General features: G+C 35.8%; 1 protein-coding gene across 2 annotated transcripts in view; it reads right to left on the bottom strand.

Annotated features, from left to right (window-relative positions):
• LOC131972330 (DENN domain-containing protein 2D-like) overlaps positions 1 to 11,411 on the bottom strand; it is a 46,179-nt gene extending 34,768 nt beyond the window's left edge. For both annotated transcript variants that reach the window (XM_059334146.1, XM_059334147.1), the window contains exons 1-3: positions 11,198 to 11,411; positions 1,846 to 1,918; positions 1,644 to 1,730 (exon numbers count right to left, since the gene is read on the bottom strand). In XM_059334146.1, the coding sequence (XP_059190129.1) occupies positions 1,644 to 1,730; positions 1,846 to 1,918; positions 11,198 to 11,230 (193 nt within the window). In that variant the 5' untranslated portion in view covers positions 11,231 to 11,411. The remainder of the gene's footprint in view (positions 1 to 1,643; positions 1,731 to 1,845; positions 1,919 to 11,197) is intronic.
• Between the last annotated feature and the right edge of the window lie 4,503 nt (positions 11,412 to 15,914).

Genomic DNA, 15,914 nt, shown 5'->3' with positions numbered 1-15,914 from the left:
ACCTCGTGACGTCATGAAGAAGTCAAAGAGCTCCGGAGGGTTAATTAATTACTCATTATAAACTCATTAGGAGGCCAAGTTAGTGAAACCACGTCCTTATTATTATTACTTTTACATGGAAGTTCTTTGGGTGGCAGCTGGAGAGCAAAATCCACCAAAAGAGCTCTGAGAGACAGAATGGATCCTCTTAAACTCTCTGATCAGGTCTTAATCAGACAATAAAGGATCTCTAGGCCCATAATTGATTTTCTGGTAAATGATCTTAAGTTAAAAATCTAAGAAAGTGAGAAAACCAGGAAGTTCCTCAGACATACGACAATTCTTAAGAAAAAAATGTTGAATAACATTTCAGAACATTCTTAGGAACGTCTTGTTTTTCTCTTAAGAATTTTCTTGCACATCACTTCTTCATGACGTGAAGACATAAAAATGAAGCAACATTGAGTTTCTCCATCAGCTTCAAAATAAAGTTCTGGCTTTAAACTACATGACAGATTTTTTTTTTATGATATTCAGCCAAGTAAAACTGGAGATAATGTCAAATATATTTAGTATAAAATATAGAACTAGAGATTATCCTCATTTTACCTGTTATATGTTATATTTGCAACATTTAACCCTTTATCAGACAAAGAACTATATTTGGTAACTTCAGGTAATATTTCAAGAAAAAAGTTGCAAATTTACTAGATTAAAGTGGCAAATCTGCGCAAAAAAAGTCGCAGATTTACGAGAAAAAAGTGGGAAAAAAGAACTTTTTTTCTCCCAGATTCACCACTTTAACCCTTAATAGGACACTCATTGAAATACTTGCAAATTCCAAATTTCAACCCTAGAGAATTTTGGAGGATATTACATACTGCCAGAATGTGTAAAAAAAAAACACACGAAAATATTTTGAGAAAAAAATGTACGAGATTAAAGTGGCAAATCAACGAGAAAAAAATGCGCAGATTTATGAGATTTAAAGTGGTGAATCTGGGAGAAAAAAGTAGCTTTTTCCTACTTTTTTCTCGTAAATCTGTGAATTTTTTGGCGCAGATTTGCCACTTTAAATCTCTTAAATCTGCGACTTTTTTTCTTGTAGATTTGCCACTTTAATCTAGTAGATTTTTAACTCAAATTAGCTCTACTTTGACAAAATTGAAAATCTAGTAAATTTGCAACTTTTTTCTTGAAATATTACCTGAAGTTACCAAATATAGTTCTTTGTCTGATAAAGGGTTAAATGTTGCAAATATGAACACAGGTAGAATGAGGATAATCTCTAGTTCTATATTTTATACTAAATATATTTGACATTATCTCCAGTTTTACTTGGCCGAATATCATTAAAAAAAAACATAATTTTCAAGATCAGATTTTATGTTTTCCTTTGTTTCTTTTGGGTTCAACATTTTGATCCAGTAAGTCAAAGTTAAAAGTTAATTATCAGGACATACAGGTGAGGTAACGCTGGAAAAACTGATACCAACATGACATGGTGAAGATTTTTAACAGATTTTTTATCAGACATAATAGCCAAAGTGTTAAGAAGACTTTTGTGAATTGTTCTGCATGAAGCGTTGTGTGTTGTGTGTCTCCATCAGTGATCTGTGGTGTTATCAGTAATATTATTTATATTATTTATATTATATATTGACCTTTCCTGGATGTTTCCCGTACTGAAGAGAAAGACAGCAGCCCTCTGCGGCGGGAGAATCCTCCCTCTTCATTACTGTTGCTCCTTTCTGTGGAGATTCACATCAATATAATGATGAGTTATCAATGGATTAAAGCATGTATTTATTAAATCAAGACATTCTCCATCAGTGTGAATATGAACTGTGTGATCCATTGTCTTACTTTTAATACGGAACGATGAGAAGCTGAAGCTCCTTCTGGTGTTTGGAGACAGCTGCTGCTGCTGCTCCGAGCTCTGGAACAACAAATTCACATTTAAAACAAAACTTACTAAAAGTAAATGATGCTAGTTCATCTAGTGAGTCTGTCAGAGTTAAACCCTCTATGGCAGTGATTCCCAACAGGGGGGGCCCGACCCCCTAGGGGGGCATCAAAGATCCACGGGGGGTCTTGAAGCCCTCTTGATTTTAAGGGATGTAATAAGTCTAACGTGTTAAATATAGATGAGTCAGCATTTAATTCATTAGTGGGACAAAAACAACTAAATAAGGGCTACATTAAACGTTTATTCATTTATTTAAATAGAAAAATCACTATAGAAAAGTTTAAAAATAAAGGCTATATGGAGAGAATAAGGACATGTGTAACATCCCTCCTGCAATATACACAGGTAACCTCACCTAGAGGTAACCTCACCTAGCGGTGACCTCACCTAGAGGTAACCTCACCTAGAGGTAACCTCACCTAGCGGTAACCTCACCTAGAGGTAACCTCACCTAGCGGTAACCTCACCTAGAGGTAACCTCACCTAGCGGTAACCTCACCTAGCGGTAACCTCACCTAGAGGTAACCTCACCTAGCGGTAACCTCACCTAGCGGTAACCTCACTTAGAGGTAACCTCACCTAGAGGTAACCTCACCTAGAGGTAACCTCACCTAGCGGTAACCTCACCTAGCGGTAACCTCACCTAGAGGTAACCTCACCTAGCGGTAACCTCACCTAGCGGTAACCTCACCTAGCGGTAACCTCACCTAGAGGTAACCTCACCTAGCGGTAACCTCACCTAGCGGTAACCTCACCTAGCGGTAACCTCACCTAGAGGTAACCTCACCTAGCGGTAACCTCACCTAGCGGTAACCTCACCTAGAGATAACCTCACCTAGAGGTAACCTCACCTAGTGGTAACCTCACCTAGTGGTAACCTCACCTAGCGGTAACCTCACCTAGAGGTAACCTCACCTAGAGGTAACCTCACCTAGTGGTAACCTCACCTAGTGGTAACCTCACCTAGTGGTAACCTCACCTAGCGGTAACCTCACCTAGAGGTAACCTCACCTAGTGGTAACCTCACCTAGCGGTAACCTCACCTAGCGGTAACCTCACCTAGCAACAGAAACACAGAGCTAATGGAAAAATGTGTCAGGGAGACGAGATGCTGAATATCTCAAAAAGAAAAAGAGAGGGAACCATGAAAGTTAGATTGAGTTCGGCTTCATAGAAGCAACAGACAAAATTAGAGCCGAATGCATCTTTTGCAGTGAGAAACTGGCAAATTAAAGTTTGAAACCCTGCAAGCTGAAGCGACACCAGACAGCTAAACATCCTCAGACGGTGGGTAAACCCAAAGAGTTTTTCCTCAGAAAAATGGAACTCGTTGTCACAAACAGGCCCCAAAACATTCTGGACAGTTTTAATGAAGCTGGAAGCGACCAGAAGCAGCAACGGTTGCTCTCTACTAATAGCGCAAGCCAAAAAGCCACACAACATTGAGGAAACACTGATTAATCCTGCTTGCATTAAAATGGCTGAGATACTATGTGGACCGCAGGTGGCTAACACATGTAAGACTGTACCACTGTCCCATAAAACAGTGAGGGGTCGCCAAAGTTTACAATGGTAAAAATGTGGGTCCCTCAAGAAAAAGGTTGGGAACCACTGATCTATGGTACGGTGTTGCCCCCATTTTTAACCTGTCACATTTCTACAAGTCATGTTTTTGAGTGATGCGATACTTTAATAAAGAGGGAAGAGTAAAGGGAACCAATAGCAATGCTTTAATCTGTCACATGACCTCCAGGAGGCCATATTGAAACACTATTTTGCAGACTTTTCCAAAGGAAACAGCTTTGACATTTTTGCACCACATTCCTGACACCAGACTATAAAAGGACAGAAAATCACTTCAAGATTTCATGCATTTGAGCATGAAATCTTAAAAGTGCAGTGTAAAAATGCACAATATGACTTCTTGTATTAATGTTGGTCTGCTTTTCTTGCACTGATAAAAAAATAAATCACAGTAAGTGGTTATTTTTTATTTGCTTCAAACCTTTTGTATTCCTATTTATACTGTTAAACATGCATTAGAGCATGAAATATGTTAAGTTGCTGCACTGTAAACATATTTAAATGTCAGTTTCATCATATCTGGTTAGTGATGCTCCTATATGTGGCCCTGTGGTAGTGGACATGATAAACTGAGGCCCTGCAGCATTAAGCTGCCCATCCCTGCTCTAGAAGATTTACAGTGTCTGTTGCATGGTTGCCACCGTGGGTTCTTATGGGTTAATCAAACCCAAGACCAAAACAAGACACAAAATTACTAAAAATAGACACAAAATTATTTAAAAAACACACAAAATTATTAAAAATAGACACAAAATTATTTAAAAAACACACAAAATTATTAAAAAAGACACAAAATTAAAAAAGACACAAAATGACTGAAAAAACAATAAATTACTTTAAAAAAAGACACAAAATGACCAAAAAATACACAGAATTACCAAAAAAGACACACAATTATTAAAAAAGACATAAAATTATTTTAAAAAGACACAAAATTATTTTAAAAAGACACAGAATTACCAAAAAAAGACACAAAATTATAAAGAAAAATTGACACAAAATTACTAAAATAAGTCACAAAATTACCAAAAAAAAAAACAGAATTACCAAAAAAGACACAAAATAATTTTAAAAAGACACAAAATTACAAAAAAATACACAGAATTACCAAAAAAGACACAAAATTACAAAAAAGAAACAGAATTACCAAAAAAGACACAAAATAATTTTAAAAAGACACAAAATTACTAAAAAAAGATACAAAATTACCAAAAAAGACACAAAATTATAAAAAAAGACCCAGAATTACCAAATAAGACACAAAATTGTTTTAAAAAGACACAAAATTACCGAAAGAGACACAAAATTATTTTAAAAAGACACAAAATGACCAAGAAAAGTAATTAAAGGGACCTTCCACACACAACACGGTAAAGTGCCATGTGTTAATCTGCAGACAGATTTAAATATAAAAGAAGAGTCACATGTTGGAGCTACAACCTAAAGTTTCTCCATCCAGCAGCACGTTGATGCAACGTCTTTGTTCCTGAAAGTTTCTCACAGTTCCATTAAATATTAAATCTTAAAAAAAAGAGTTTTTTCTCAAGAGAATAATGGGAACAAAAGCAGTTCGCTTCCCTTTTTCACTCCACTGTGGTTCGTCAGTTCAGGTTTTGGTTTCGTTTCTGTGCAGAAACAACTTGTAGCTAATTGTACTTCTGCGAGCAAAATGTGTCAACTTCCTGCATTAATGTGTGTCTGTGTTCAGCATCTTCCAGTCTGTCCTTACATCACATGCATGGCTCCTTTTTATACACACAAACTAGCTATCAGTCAGATTTATCATTTTATTTTAATTAACAAAGTATAAAGCTGCCAGGAACCCAAAATACAAACAAAAGACACAGCTTTCTATGGAACAGAAGAAAAAATATAAATAATAAAACTAGAAAACAGTCTATTTGCATGTAAATTAAAACTAATAATAGTTTTCATTGTAGAAAGAAAATTCCCATTTTAAAAATGTTCTAGAAACATAAATGTGACACTGTGAAAGCTCCTATGATTGAACTTTAACTGGCTTTCTCAGCTTGTCTACATATCAGATATAAATAAAGTTATTACTGTAAATAAAACATGTATTTTCAATAAGTAGATGGACTCCAGAGGGTTAATCCAAAATGGTGTTCTATTTTTTGGTCATTTTGTGTCTTTTTTTGGTCATTTTGTGTATTTTTTGGTCATTTTGTCTCTTTTTTGGTAATTTTGTCTCTTTTTTTGTTATTTTGTGTATTTTTTTGTTCATTTTGTGTCTTTTTTTTAGTAATTTTGTGACTTTTTTGGTCATTTTGTGTCTTTTCTGGTCATCTTGTCTCTTTTTTGGTCATTTTGTCTCTTTTTTTAGTCATTCTGTGTCTTTTTTTAGTCATTTTGTGACTTTTTTGGTCATTTTGTGTCTTTTTTGGTCATCTTGTCTCTTTTTCGGTCACTTTGTGTCTTTTTTTTTGTAATTTTGTCTTTTTTCTGTAATTTTGATACTGCCTCCCCCAGGTAATTTGAGTTTGAGACCCCTGGCTTATAATAACACATAATAGTCATAATTTCAAAATTCCTGTCAACTTCTAACAGACCAGCAGGCTGAGCATGTTTTCTGGGGGAAACCCTGCATATAACACACACACACACAGACACACACATGAGGTTATACTACCAGAGTAACGATGTGGTTTAACTAATAATAACTACACGGTTACAAGAGAAAATCAAAGCAAACCGCTCTGCTGTCTCTCGCTCTCTCAAATAGCTGCAGACCAACAACATGCTGTTATTTTGGGCCTGTGACTGTGTGTTTAGAGGTGTTTAGAGGTGTGGACGCTGCTTCTTCCTCTGGTTTATCATTCATTCAGAGAACAGACGCTAACACACCATGAGTACACAATACAAGACACTTTATGACTGAATCTGCTGTGTGTTTGTTGATCTTATCTCTTCAGCTCAATAACATAGGAGCATTATATTTTATGCTGTTTCAGGACCTGCATTATATCTTCCAAAAGCACAAATGTAGTAGGTCAGGGCGATATATCAATAGAAAAAATATATTTTTAAATGTGATATGGAATTAGACCGTATTACATATATCGATATAGTTAAAATTGTTTTTCTCTCTCTTTCTATATAAATGCTGCCCTTACTAGGGTTTGTCATAATTAGTTATTTTGGTGACACTTTACAATAACCATATTTAGGGCCTCGGGGCAATAAGTCGCGAAAAACTGCCCAAAATTTAGCATTGAAATGAATGGGACGGCCGACAAAAAATGAGCAAAAAAGAACAATCATTGGAGATTTTTAAACGTCTACTTCTCCGGCATAATTTCACCTAGAGACTCCATTTGAAATTTAAACAGTAGACACAAGTCTTGTGTATCGGTGTATTAATCCATGTTTCTATAGGTCATATAGTTTTTTATCAATCCCTGTTCAATGACCATGATCATTTTGGGAGAAATTCTGAGATTATAATGGGTGTGTATTGCACGGAATGTTCGTGTCACAGTGTGTGATGTCATCGCCAGAGTGTAGAGGGAGAGAAAAAACTGTCAAAAAATAAATTTGAAAACTGCGCTCCAGGCCGCAAATTCCACTCTACAGAAATAATTTATACATAGAAATGTAGGAAAATTAGTCTTCTCCCTCACAATCCTCTGGTAAAGCTGTCAGAGTTATAGTTTGGGCGTAGGACGCACAGATGATCCACCAACACCACCAACAGCCTCATTGGCTCCCATATTAAAAACGCAGGAAGATTTCGGAAAAAAGGAAGATGTAACAGTTTTTTTAGATCGCTCTAACAAAGCTATTTTTTCATTTTTCTTAAAAAAAACATATGTAGACGTTCAGGAAGAACTCGGGACGCTCAAAGTGAAGTCGGATCAATGATAGGTATTATGGTTTTGCCAAAAATGCTTTCTGTTCGAAGCCAGAAATTTGAGTCTGTCCACCTCTGGCTGCTGTCACTCTTTCAGAACATTAACAGCTGCAGTTATTTCTGTTGATTGCTTTGATCTTTGATGTGATTACAGTTACAGATACACACACACACATGCACTAAAGTGCGCACACTCCTCACACAGGCAAACACATGCTTCATACACGCACACACAGGTAACTTTATGCGATTTTCGCTACACACACACACACACACACACACACACACACACACACACAGGTAACTTTATGTGACACAAAAAGACACAAAATTATTTTAAAAAAGACACAAAATGACAAAAAAAAGACACAGAATTATCAAAAAAGACACAAAATTATTTAAAGAAGACACAAAATTATTTTAAAAAGACACACAGGGACCTTCCACACACAACACAGTAAAGAGACATTCACTAAAACTCACATTAAACTTTCATATCAAGGTGGGGGCCACAAAATATCTGGTCTAAAGTCTATAAATGTTTAAAAAATGTTCTCGTGTGTGCATCTTGAAGAACAACATGACGAGTTCTAGTGTTCTAGTTGTAACATGTAAAAGATCACACTTGAGTCTGCAGCCTGTCTATCTGTTAGATCAGCAGGAAATAAACAGCTCTGTGTTAATAAACGCCCTGATGATTCTATAACACTCTTCTCCTTTTATTCACCTGGTTATGTTGCTCATACAGTCAAAATATGGTGTAAACACTGAATGCATCATTTAGAATGATATGAACTTTGAGCTGAGACAGGTTGATTAACCCTCTGGAGTCCATCTATCTATTGAATATACACACGTTTTATTTACAGTAATAACTTTATTTATATCTGATATGTAGACAAGCTGAGAAAGCCAGTTAAAGTTCAATCATAGGAGCTTTCACAGTGTCACATTTATGTTTCTAGAACATTTTTAAAATGTGAATTTTCTTGCTACAATGAAAACTATTAGTATTTTTTAATTTACGTGCAAATAGACTGTTTTATAGTTTTATTATTTATTATTTTTTCTGCTGTTTTTGTGTGTATAAATGGTAAAAAAGAAAAAGAAAATGGTACATTTCCATAGAAAGCTGTGTCTTGTGTTTGTATTTTGGGATTTTTCCTGGCAGCTTTATACTTTGTTAATTAAAATAAAATGAAAAATCGCCAGAAATTAATGCAGAGGAAGTTGACACATTTGAACCAAAATCTCCTGGACTTCAGAGGTTTAATAGCTGATAATTAACGTTATAAATACACAGTCGCATGAAGTTGGAATACTTTTGTTTTCAGACACAATCCTGTTAACTGTTGTTTCATTTTCATTGTGATATGTTTGGAAGAGATTGTTTAATAAAGTTTTGAGAAGATAAACACGTTATCTGTCAAGAATAAATCATATTGTCACAATCATTTCTTTTTATTCCAACTTTATGATCAGTGGTGGAAAGTAACTAAATACATCAATTCAAGTACTGGACTTAAGAACAATTTTGAGGTACTTGTACTTTACTTGAGTATTTCCATTTTATGTAACTTTATACTTGTACTTCACTACATTTAGAGGTAAATATTGAACTTTTTACTCCACTACATTTAGCAAAATTACAGGCAAAAACCCACTTAATATTGAAAAAAAAAATACAAAAAAGAATTAAAATGACCAAAAAAGAGACAAAATTACCAAAAAAATACATAAAAAATGACAAAATTGAAATAAAATAAGATAACATTACAAAAAAGATTTACAATTACCAAAAAAGCGACAACATTTAAAAAATGTATGTATATTTAGAATATTTAAAACAATCTGAGTGGTTCATTCTGCATAACGAGTACTTTTACTTTTGATACTTAAAGTACATTTTGATGCTTATGCTTTTGTACTTTTACTTCAGTAAGTTTTGAATGCAGGACTTTTACTGTAGTGGAGTCATTTCACAGTGTGTATTAGTACTTTTACTGTAGTGGAGTCATTTCACAGTGTGTATTAGTACTTTTACTGTAGTGGAGTCATTTCACAGTGTGTATTAGTACTTTTACTGCAGTGGAGTCATTTCACAGTGTGTATTAGTACTTTTACTGCAGTGGAGTCATTTCACAGTGTGTATTAGTACTTTTACTGTAGTGGAGTCATTTCACCGTGTGTATTAGTACTTTTACTGTAGTGGAGTCATTTCACCGTGTGTATTAGTACTTTTACTGTAGTGGAGTCATTTCACAGTGTGTATTAGTACTTTTACTGTAGTGGAGTCATTTCACAGTGTGTATTAGTACTTTTACTGTAGTGGAGTCATTTCACAGTGTGTATTAGTACTTTTACTGTAGTGGAGTCATTTCACAGTGTGTATTAGTACTTTTACTGTAGTGGAGTCATTTCACAGTGTGTATTAGTACTTTTACTGTAGTGGAGTCATTTCACAGTGTGTATTAGTACTTTTACTGCAGTAAAACCAAAATTTACTAATAATTACCAAAGACGAGGTAAAAAAAATTACCTTTAAAAAACCCATAAAAGTTTTTTAAAAAAATATGTAAAAAGACACAAAATTACAGGCAAAAACCCACTCAATTTTCAAAAAAAGAAAAAGAAATACAAAAAAGAATTAAAATTACCAAAAAAATACACACAAAAAATGACAAAATTTAAATTAAAAAAAGATAAAATTACAAAAAAGATTTACAATTACCAAAAAAGCGACAACATTTAAAAAATGTATGTATATTTAGAATATATAAACAATCTGAGTGGGTTCATTCTGCATATCGAGTACTTTTACTTTTGATACTTTAAGTACATTTTGATGCTGATACTTTAGTACTTTTACTTCAGTAAGTTTTGAATGCAGTACTTTTACTGTAGTGGAGTCATTTCACAGTGTGTATTAGTACTTTTACTGTAGTGGAGTCATTTCACAGTGTGTATTAGTACTTTTACTGCAGTAAAGGACCTGAAAACTTCTTCCACCACTGTGTATTTTATTGGTACATTTGCTTTAGACCTGATTACCCTCAAGTAAAAATAATTCACACACACATGTTCCCCCCTATAGACTCAACATGAAAACGTACTTCTCAGTAGCAGCCCCCAGACTCTGGAGCAGCCCCCCCTCCACATCCCTGCAGCGCTAAAATGTTTTTAAATCTCACTTAAAAACCACCTCTTTTCTCTTGCCTACAATTTCTTTTTACCTTAGTCATTTCTGTATTTTATTGCACTTTTTGCACTTTTATGTGAAGCACTCAGCCGTCTGTAAATGCGCTATATAAATACATTTGACTTTGACTTTGACTTTAGGTTAGTGTAACTCTAACCACAGGAAGTAAAAGTGGTTCAACCTCTATTTCTGTCATGTGATACAACAGGAAATGTTTGTGTCTCTGATGTTTAATGTTATCATAACTGCCACTCACTCACACCTGCAGTTATGATGCTTTTCACACGCTGATATCAATGAATCAATCACATGTAAAATGAGTCTTCTGAGTCAGATTACGACTATACTTACAGCTATTTAAAATACTTTTAAACAGCTGTTTTTATGTCGTGCATACTGTCCATGTGCTCATTTATTGGTTTGCTCAGACGTCAGAATCTCTGACTTCTTTAGAGATTAAAAAGAGTCTGTTAAATCAGGTGAATCCGCCTTGAACTCCCCACACAGCGAGCACGGTTAATGAAAGGGTGAATGAAAGGGTGAATGAAAGGGTGAATGAAAGGGTTAATGAAAGGGTTAATGTCAGTGAACTCACCACCTGTGCTGCTGGCTGTGACGTCTTGTCCATGTCTCTTTGCAGGTCAGATGGAAGGAATGTCAGATTTTATCCACTGGATCCAGATCTAATGTTACAGTTTTGTCATAACTGTGATTTTAATCTCTCGTCGACCAATAAAAACGTGTCTTTAGTTTCCTCTTTCAGCGTTTTCAGGCAGCGAACACAACAAGCGACTGTGATGAGTGACAGCGGAGCAGCAAGTGCACGTATGAGGAAGTTCACTTGTTGAAACGTGTGGTTGACGGACTTCAGTCTCAGGCAGGGATTTCCTCTTTCAGTGTGAAAACCAAAGTACAGTGTCATGGTGACACACTGGGTGTGTGTGTGTGTGTGTGTTTATAGTGCAGTGAAACCTGTTGATCATCTTGTGGAACCAGTTCGTCCAGTTCTACTGGGAATCAGATAATGATTGACCTTAAACTTCCCAGTGAGAAAATAAATCACGAGGAAGAAGAATCAGTGGAATAATGGATTATTGATCAGTGATCTGCATTAATTAAGTCTAGTTGGTGGAAAAAAAAGACACAAAATTACCCAAAAAGACACAGAATTACTAAAAAGGACACAAAATTATTTAAAAAAGACACGAAATTACCCAAAAAGACACAGAATTACTAAAAAGGACACAAAATTATTTAAAAAAGACACGAAATTACCCAAAAAGACACGAAATTACCCAAACAGACACAAAATTACCAAAAAAGACACAGAATTACCAAAAAAGACACAAAATTATTTAAAAATGACACAAAATTCTTTTAAAATGACACAAAATGACCCAAAAAGACACAGTTACCAAAAAAAGACACAAAATTACCAAAAAAGACACAAAATTACCAAAAAGACACAGAATTACCAAAAAAGACACAAAATTATTTTAAAATGACACAAAATTACCCAAAAAGACACAAAATTACCAAAAAAAACGCAAAATTACCCAAAAACACACAAAATTACCAAAAAAGACACAGAATTACCAAAAAAGACACAAAATTATTTAAAGACACAAAATTGCCAAAAAAGACACAAAATTACCCAACAAGACACAGAATTACCAAAAAAGACACAAAATTACCCAACAAGACACAGAATTACCAAAAAAGACACAAAATTATTTAAAAAAGACACAAAATTACAAAAAAAGACACAAAATTACAAAAAAAGACACAAAATTACCAAAATAAGAAACAGAATTACCAAAAAAGACACAGAATTATTTAAAGAAGGCACAAAATTATTTTAAAAAGACACAAAATTATTTAAAAAAGACACAAAATTACAAAAAAGTAATTAAAGGGACCTTCTGCTTTCTGCTATGCTGCTTTACTAGTGATTGAGACCATAGTGTTGTCCTGAAAAACATTTCTGAGCTAATAAATCAAGTGAGAAGTTTTCTCATTTTGCATTGAAATGAATGGACAGAAATGTTTCTGCAGCCAGACTCAGCGCTCCCTGCTGCAATTGATGGTAGAATGCAGCTTAAGGCACTTCCAGCTCTCAGGTAGGACCAGCCTTTTATACACATTTATATATTTATATTATATTATACTGGGATGGATCAGAATGAGAATCAAGTCAAGTCAAGTTAATTTTATTCATATAGCCCAAAATCACAAATGACTGATTTGCCTCAAAGGGCTTCACAGACTGTACATGGTACGACTCCCTCTGTCCTTAGACCCTCACAATGGCCAGGAAAAACTCCTCAAAAACCCTTTGAACAGGGAAAAACTCCTCAAAAACCCCTTGAACAGGGAAAAACTCCTAAAAAAAACCCTTTTAACAGGGAAAAACTCCTCAAAAACCCTTTTAACAGGGAAAAACTCTTCAAAACCCTTTTAACAGGGAAAACTCCTCAAAAACCCCTTTAACAGGGAAAAACTCCTCAAAAACCCTTACAACAGGGAAAAACTCCTCAAAAACCTTTTAACAGGGAAAAACTCCTTTAACAGGGAAAAACTCCTCAAAAACCCCTTTAACAGGGAAAAACTCCTCAAAAACCCTTACAACACCCTTTCTGGTGTTATTGGAGACTCGTTCTTACTCTTCTTAACGAGTCGCATGGGCTGGTAAGAGCAGTTAGCTACAGTTAGCTCTGTAGCAGTACAGTGTGTATGTGCTAACAGGCTAACAGTTAGCTCTGTAGCAGTACAGTGTGCATGTGCTAACAGGCTAACAGTTAGCTCTGTAGCTGTACAGTGTGTATGTGCTAATAGGCTAACAGTTAGCTCTGTAGCAGTACAGTGTGTATGTGCTAATAGGCTAACAGTTAGCTCTGTAGCAGTACAGTGTGTATGTGCTAATAGGCTAACAGTTAGCTCTGTAGCAGTACAGTGTGAATGTGCCAATAGTGCTCTCTACCAGGTGTGCCACCGGGACGCCCAAAATATGTAGACCTATACTTATATGTAATGTATCTGTATATACTTATATGTGAAACAAATTATTTGTGGACACGTCAACAACAATACATAAAACAACATAATGGGATTTTAAGCATGTTTTGTACCAAAAAGTTTCATCAGACTGCCCAGTGTCGACTCAGCAGAGGATGGTTTCGGTCCATCGACCTCTGGGTTCTGGGCCCAGCACGCTTCCACTGCGCCACTCTGCTATTAGTTATTAAGGTCTAAGCTGTCTCTGTAAAATCTATTTAATAATGCATTAATTTAAAAAAGAGGGAATTACTGCATTTTTTAAATTATATGCAAAATCCCAAAGTGGATATGTTAAATTATGGGGAAAACCAGAGCGACCGGGAGAAACCCCATATAGAAATGTGTTGCATGTTAAATTTAAGTTTTAACTAAATTTGAATATCTTCTGGGGCAATTTAGAGTGTCCAATAAGTCTAAAATCTATATATTTATGGGAGAAACCTACGGAGCCCATAGAGAGACATGGTGAAAATAAAATAAAACTTTGGTTTCCCAGAAATGTTTCTTGTGCTCACGGGAAACCAAAGTTTTATTTTAGTTTCACCATGTCCCTCTACGGGATCCATAGAAACCTGAGCAACCAGGAGAAAACCAATACAGAAATGTGATTGATGGTAAAATTAAGTTTTCACTAAGTTTTTAAAATATATTCAGAAAACATGAGATGAGATCATCACTGACTATATTGACCCTTTTACTGTTTGTACACAATGATGACGGTTGTACGAATCACTATTCCACCGCTGGACTGAAGTTTTATAGGACCCGCAGCATCAACCGGCGGCGTCTGTTGCTGCAGTATTGGCTGAAATATGTGCCACCAGAAACTGAATTTTAATTATTGCATTGAAAAACAGAATCTGAATTGTAATTTGAAATAAAATTCATTAGTTTGGAACTGAACATTCAAGTTCTCACAATTCCGATTCAGTTCGCAAAATTCAATTTAAATTTTTTGCGACAAACATCCGGGTAGTTGAGGCAGAGCAATTGAGTGCAGATACAAAGAACGCCTCTTCGGCCAATCAGCACCTTTTTCTGCACTCGATTGCTCTGCCTCAACTACCTGGATGTTCAATGCTCGCAAAAATGAAATTGAATTTTGCAAACTGAATTTGAATTGTGAAATTCAGATTCAGTTTTTCAATGCAATGATTCAAATTGAAATTCAAATACAAATTATGTGATTCAAATTCTACGGTGGCCCTGAAGTGCAAACACACCAGCAATTCACGCAACACACCAGTAATTCACACAACACGCCAGCAATTCGTCACAACGCACCAGCAATTGGCCAAAACGCGCCAGCAATTCACACAACGCGCCAGCAATTGGCCACAACGCGCCAGCAATTGGCCACAACGCGCCAGCAATTCACACAACGCGCCAGCAATTCGCCAAAACGCGCCAGCAATTCGCCACAACGCGCCAGCAATTCGCCACATGTATATATATATATATATATATATGTATATATAGTTCTCGCCCAATGACAGCTGGGATAGGCTCCAGCCCCCCGCGACCCGATTGCGGATAAGCGGTTAATGGTAATGAATGAATGAATGTATATGAAGTGCGCTCGTATTGTGATATTTATGGTAAATTCATTAAGCTTGTTCAGAGCGAGCTGACATGAAGGATAAACACTTTAATGTCATTCTTTCTCACTTTGCAGTATAAAACTCTTACCTGCAGAGAGGAGATGAAGTGTTAACTTTACATGGACAATCCACATGATATAATCAAATTGTGTCGCGCCGAAAATGTATTTCTTGTGTCGGCGAAATTCCCAATACAATGCCCTTGTATATTCATTCATTCATTATCCTTCTCCGCTTATCCGGACTCGGGCCGCGGGGGGCTGGAGCCGATCCCAGCTGACGTTGGGCGAATCGGGGAATTTCGCCGACAAAACAATTACATTTTCGGCGCGGCGCAATTTGATTATATCACGTGGTGTGTCCATGTAAAGTTAATACTTCATCTCCTCTCTGCCGGTAAGAGTTTTATACTGCAAAGTGAGAAAGAATGAAAGTAAAGTGTTTATCCTTCATGTCAGCTCTCTCCAAACAAGCTTTATGAATTTACCATAAATATCACAATACGGGCGCACTACATATGGGCAACTGGTTTGACTATGGAGAAGCGAGTGACGGCAGAAACCAATCAGGAGGAGGATCAGTGTCCAATATGTACCTACCCTTTCCCTTTTTGATAAATTGCTGGTGTTTTGTGGTGAATGGCTGGCACGTTGT

The sequence above is a fragment of the Centropristis striata genome, chromosome 5 (assembly GCF_030273125.1).
Source record: "Centropristis striata isolate RG_2023a ecotype Rhode Island chromosome 5, C.striata_1.0, whole genome shotgun sequence".
NCBI lineage: Eukaryota > Metazoa > Chordata > Actinopteri > Perciformes > Serranidae > Centropristis > Centropristis striata.
This window is presented reverse-complemented; position numbering and strand designations above follow the sequence as displayed.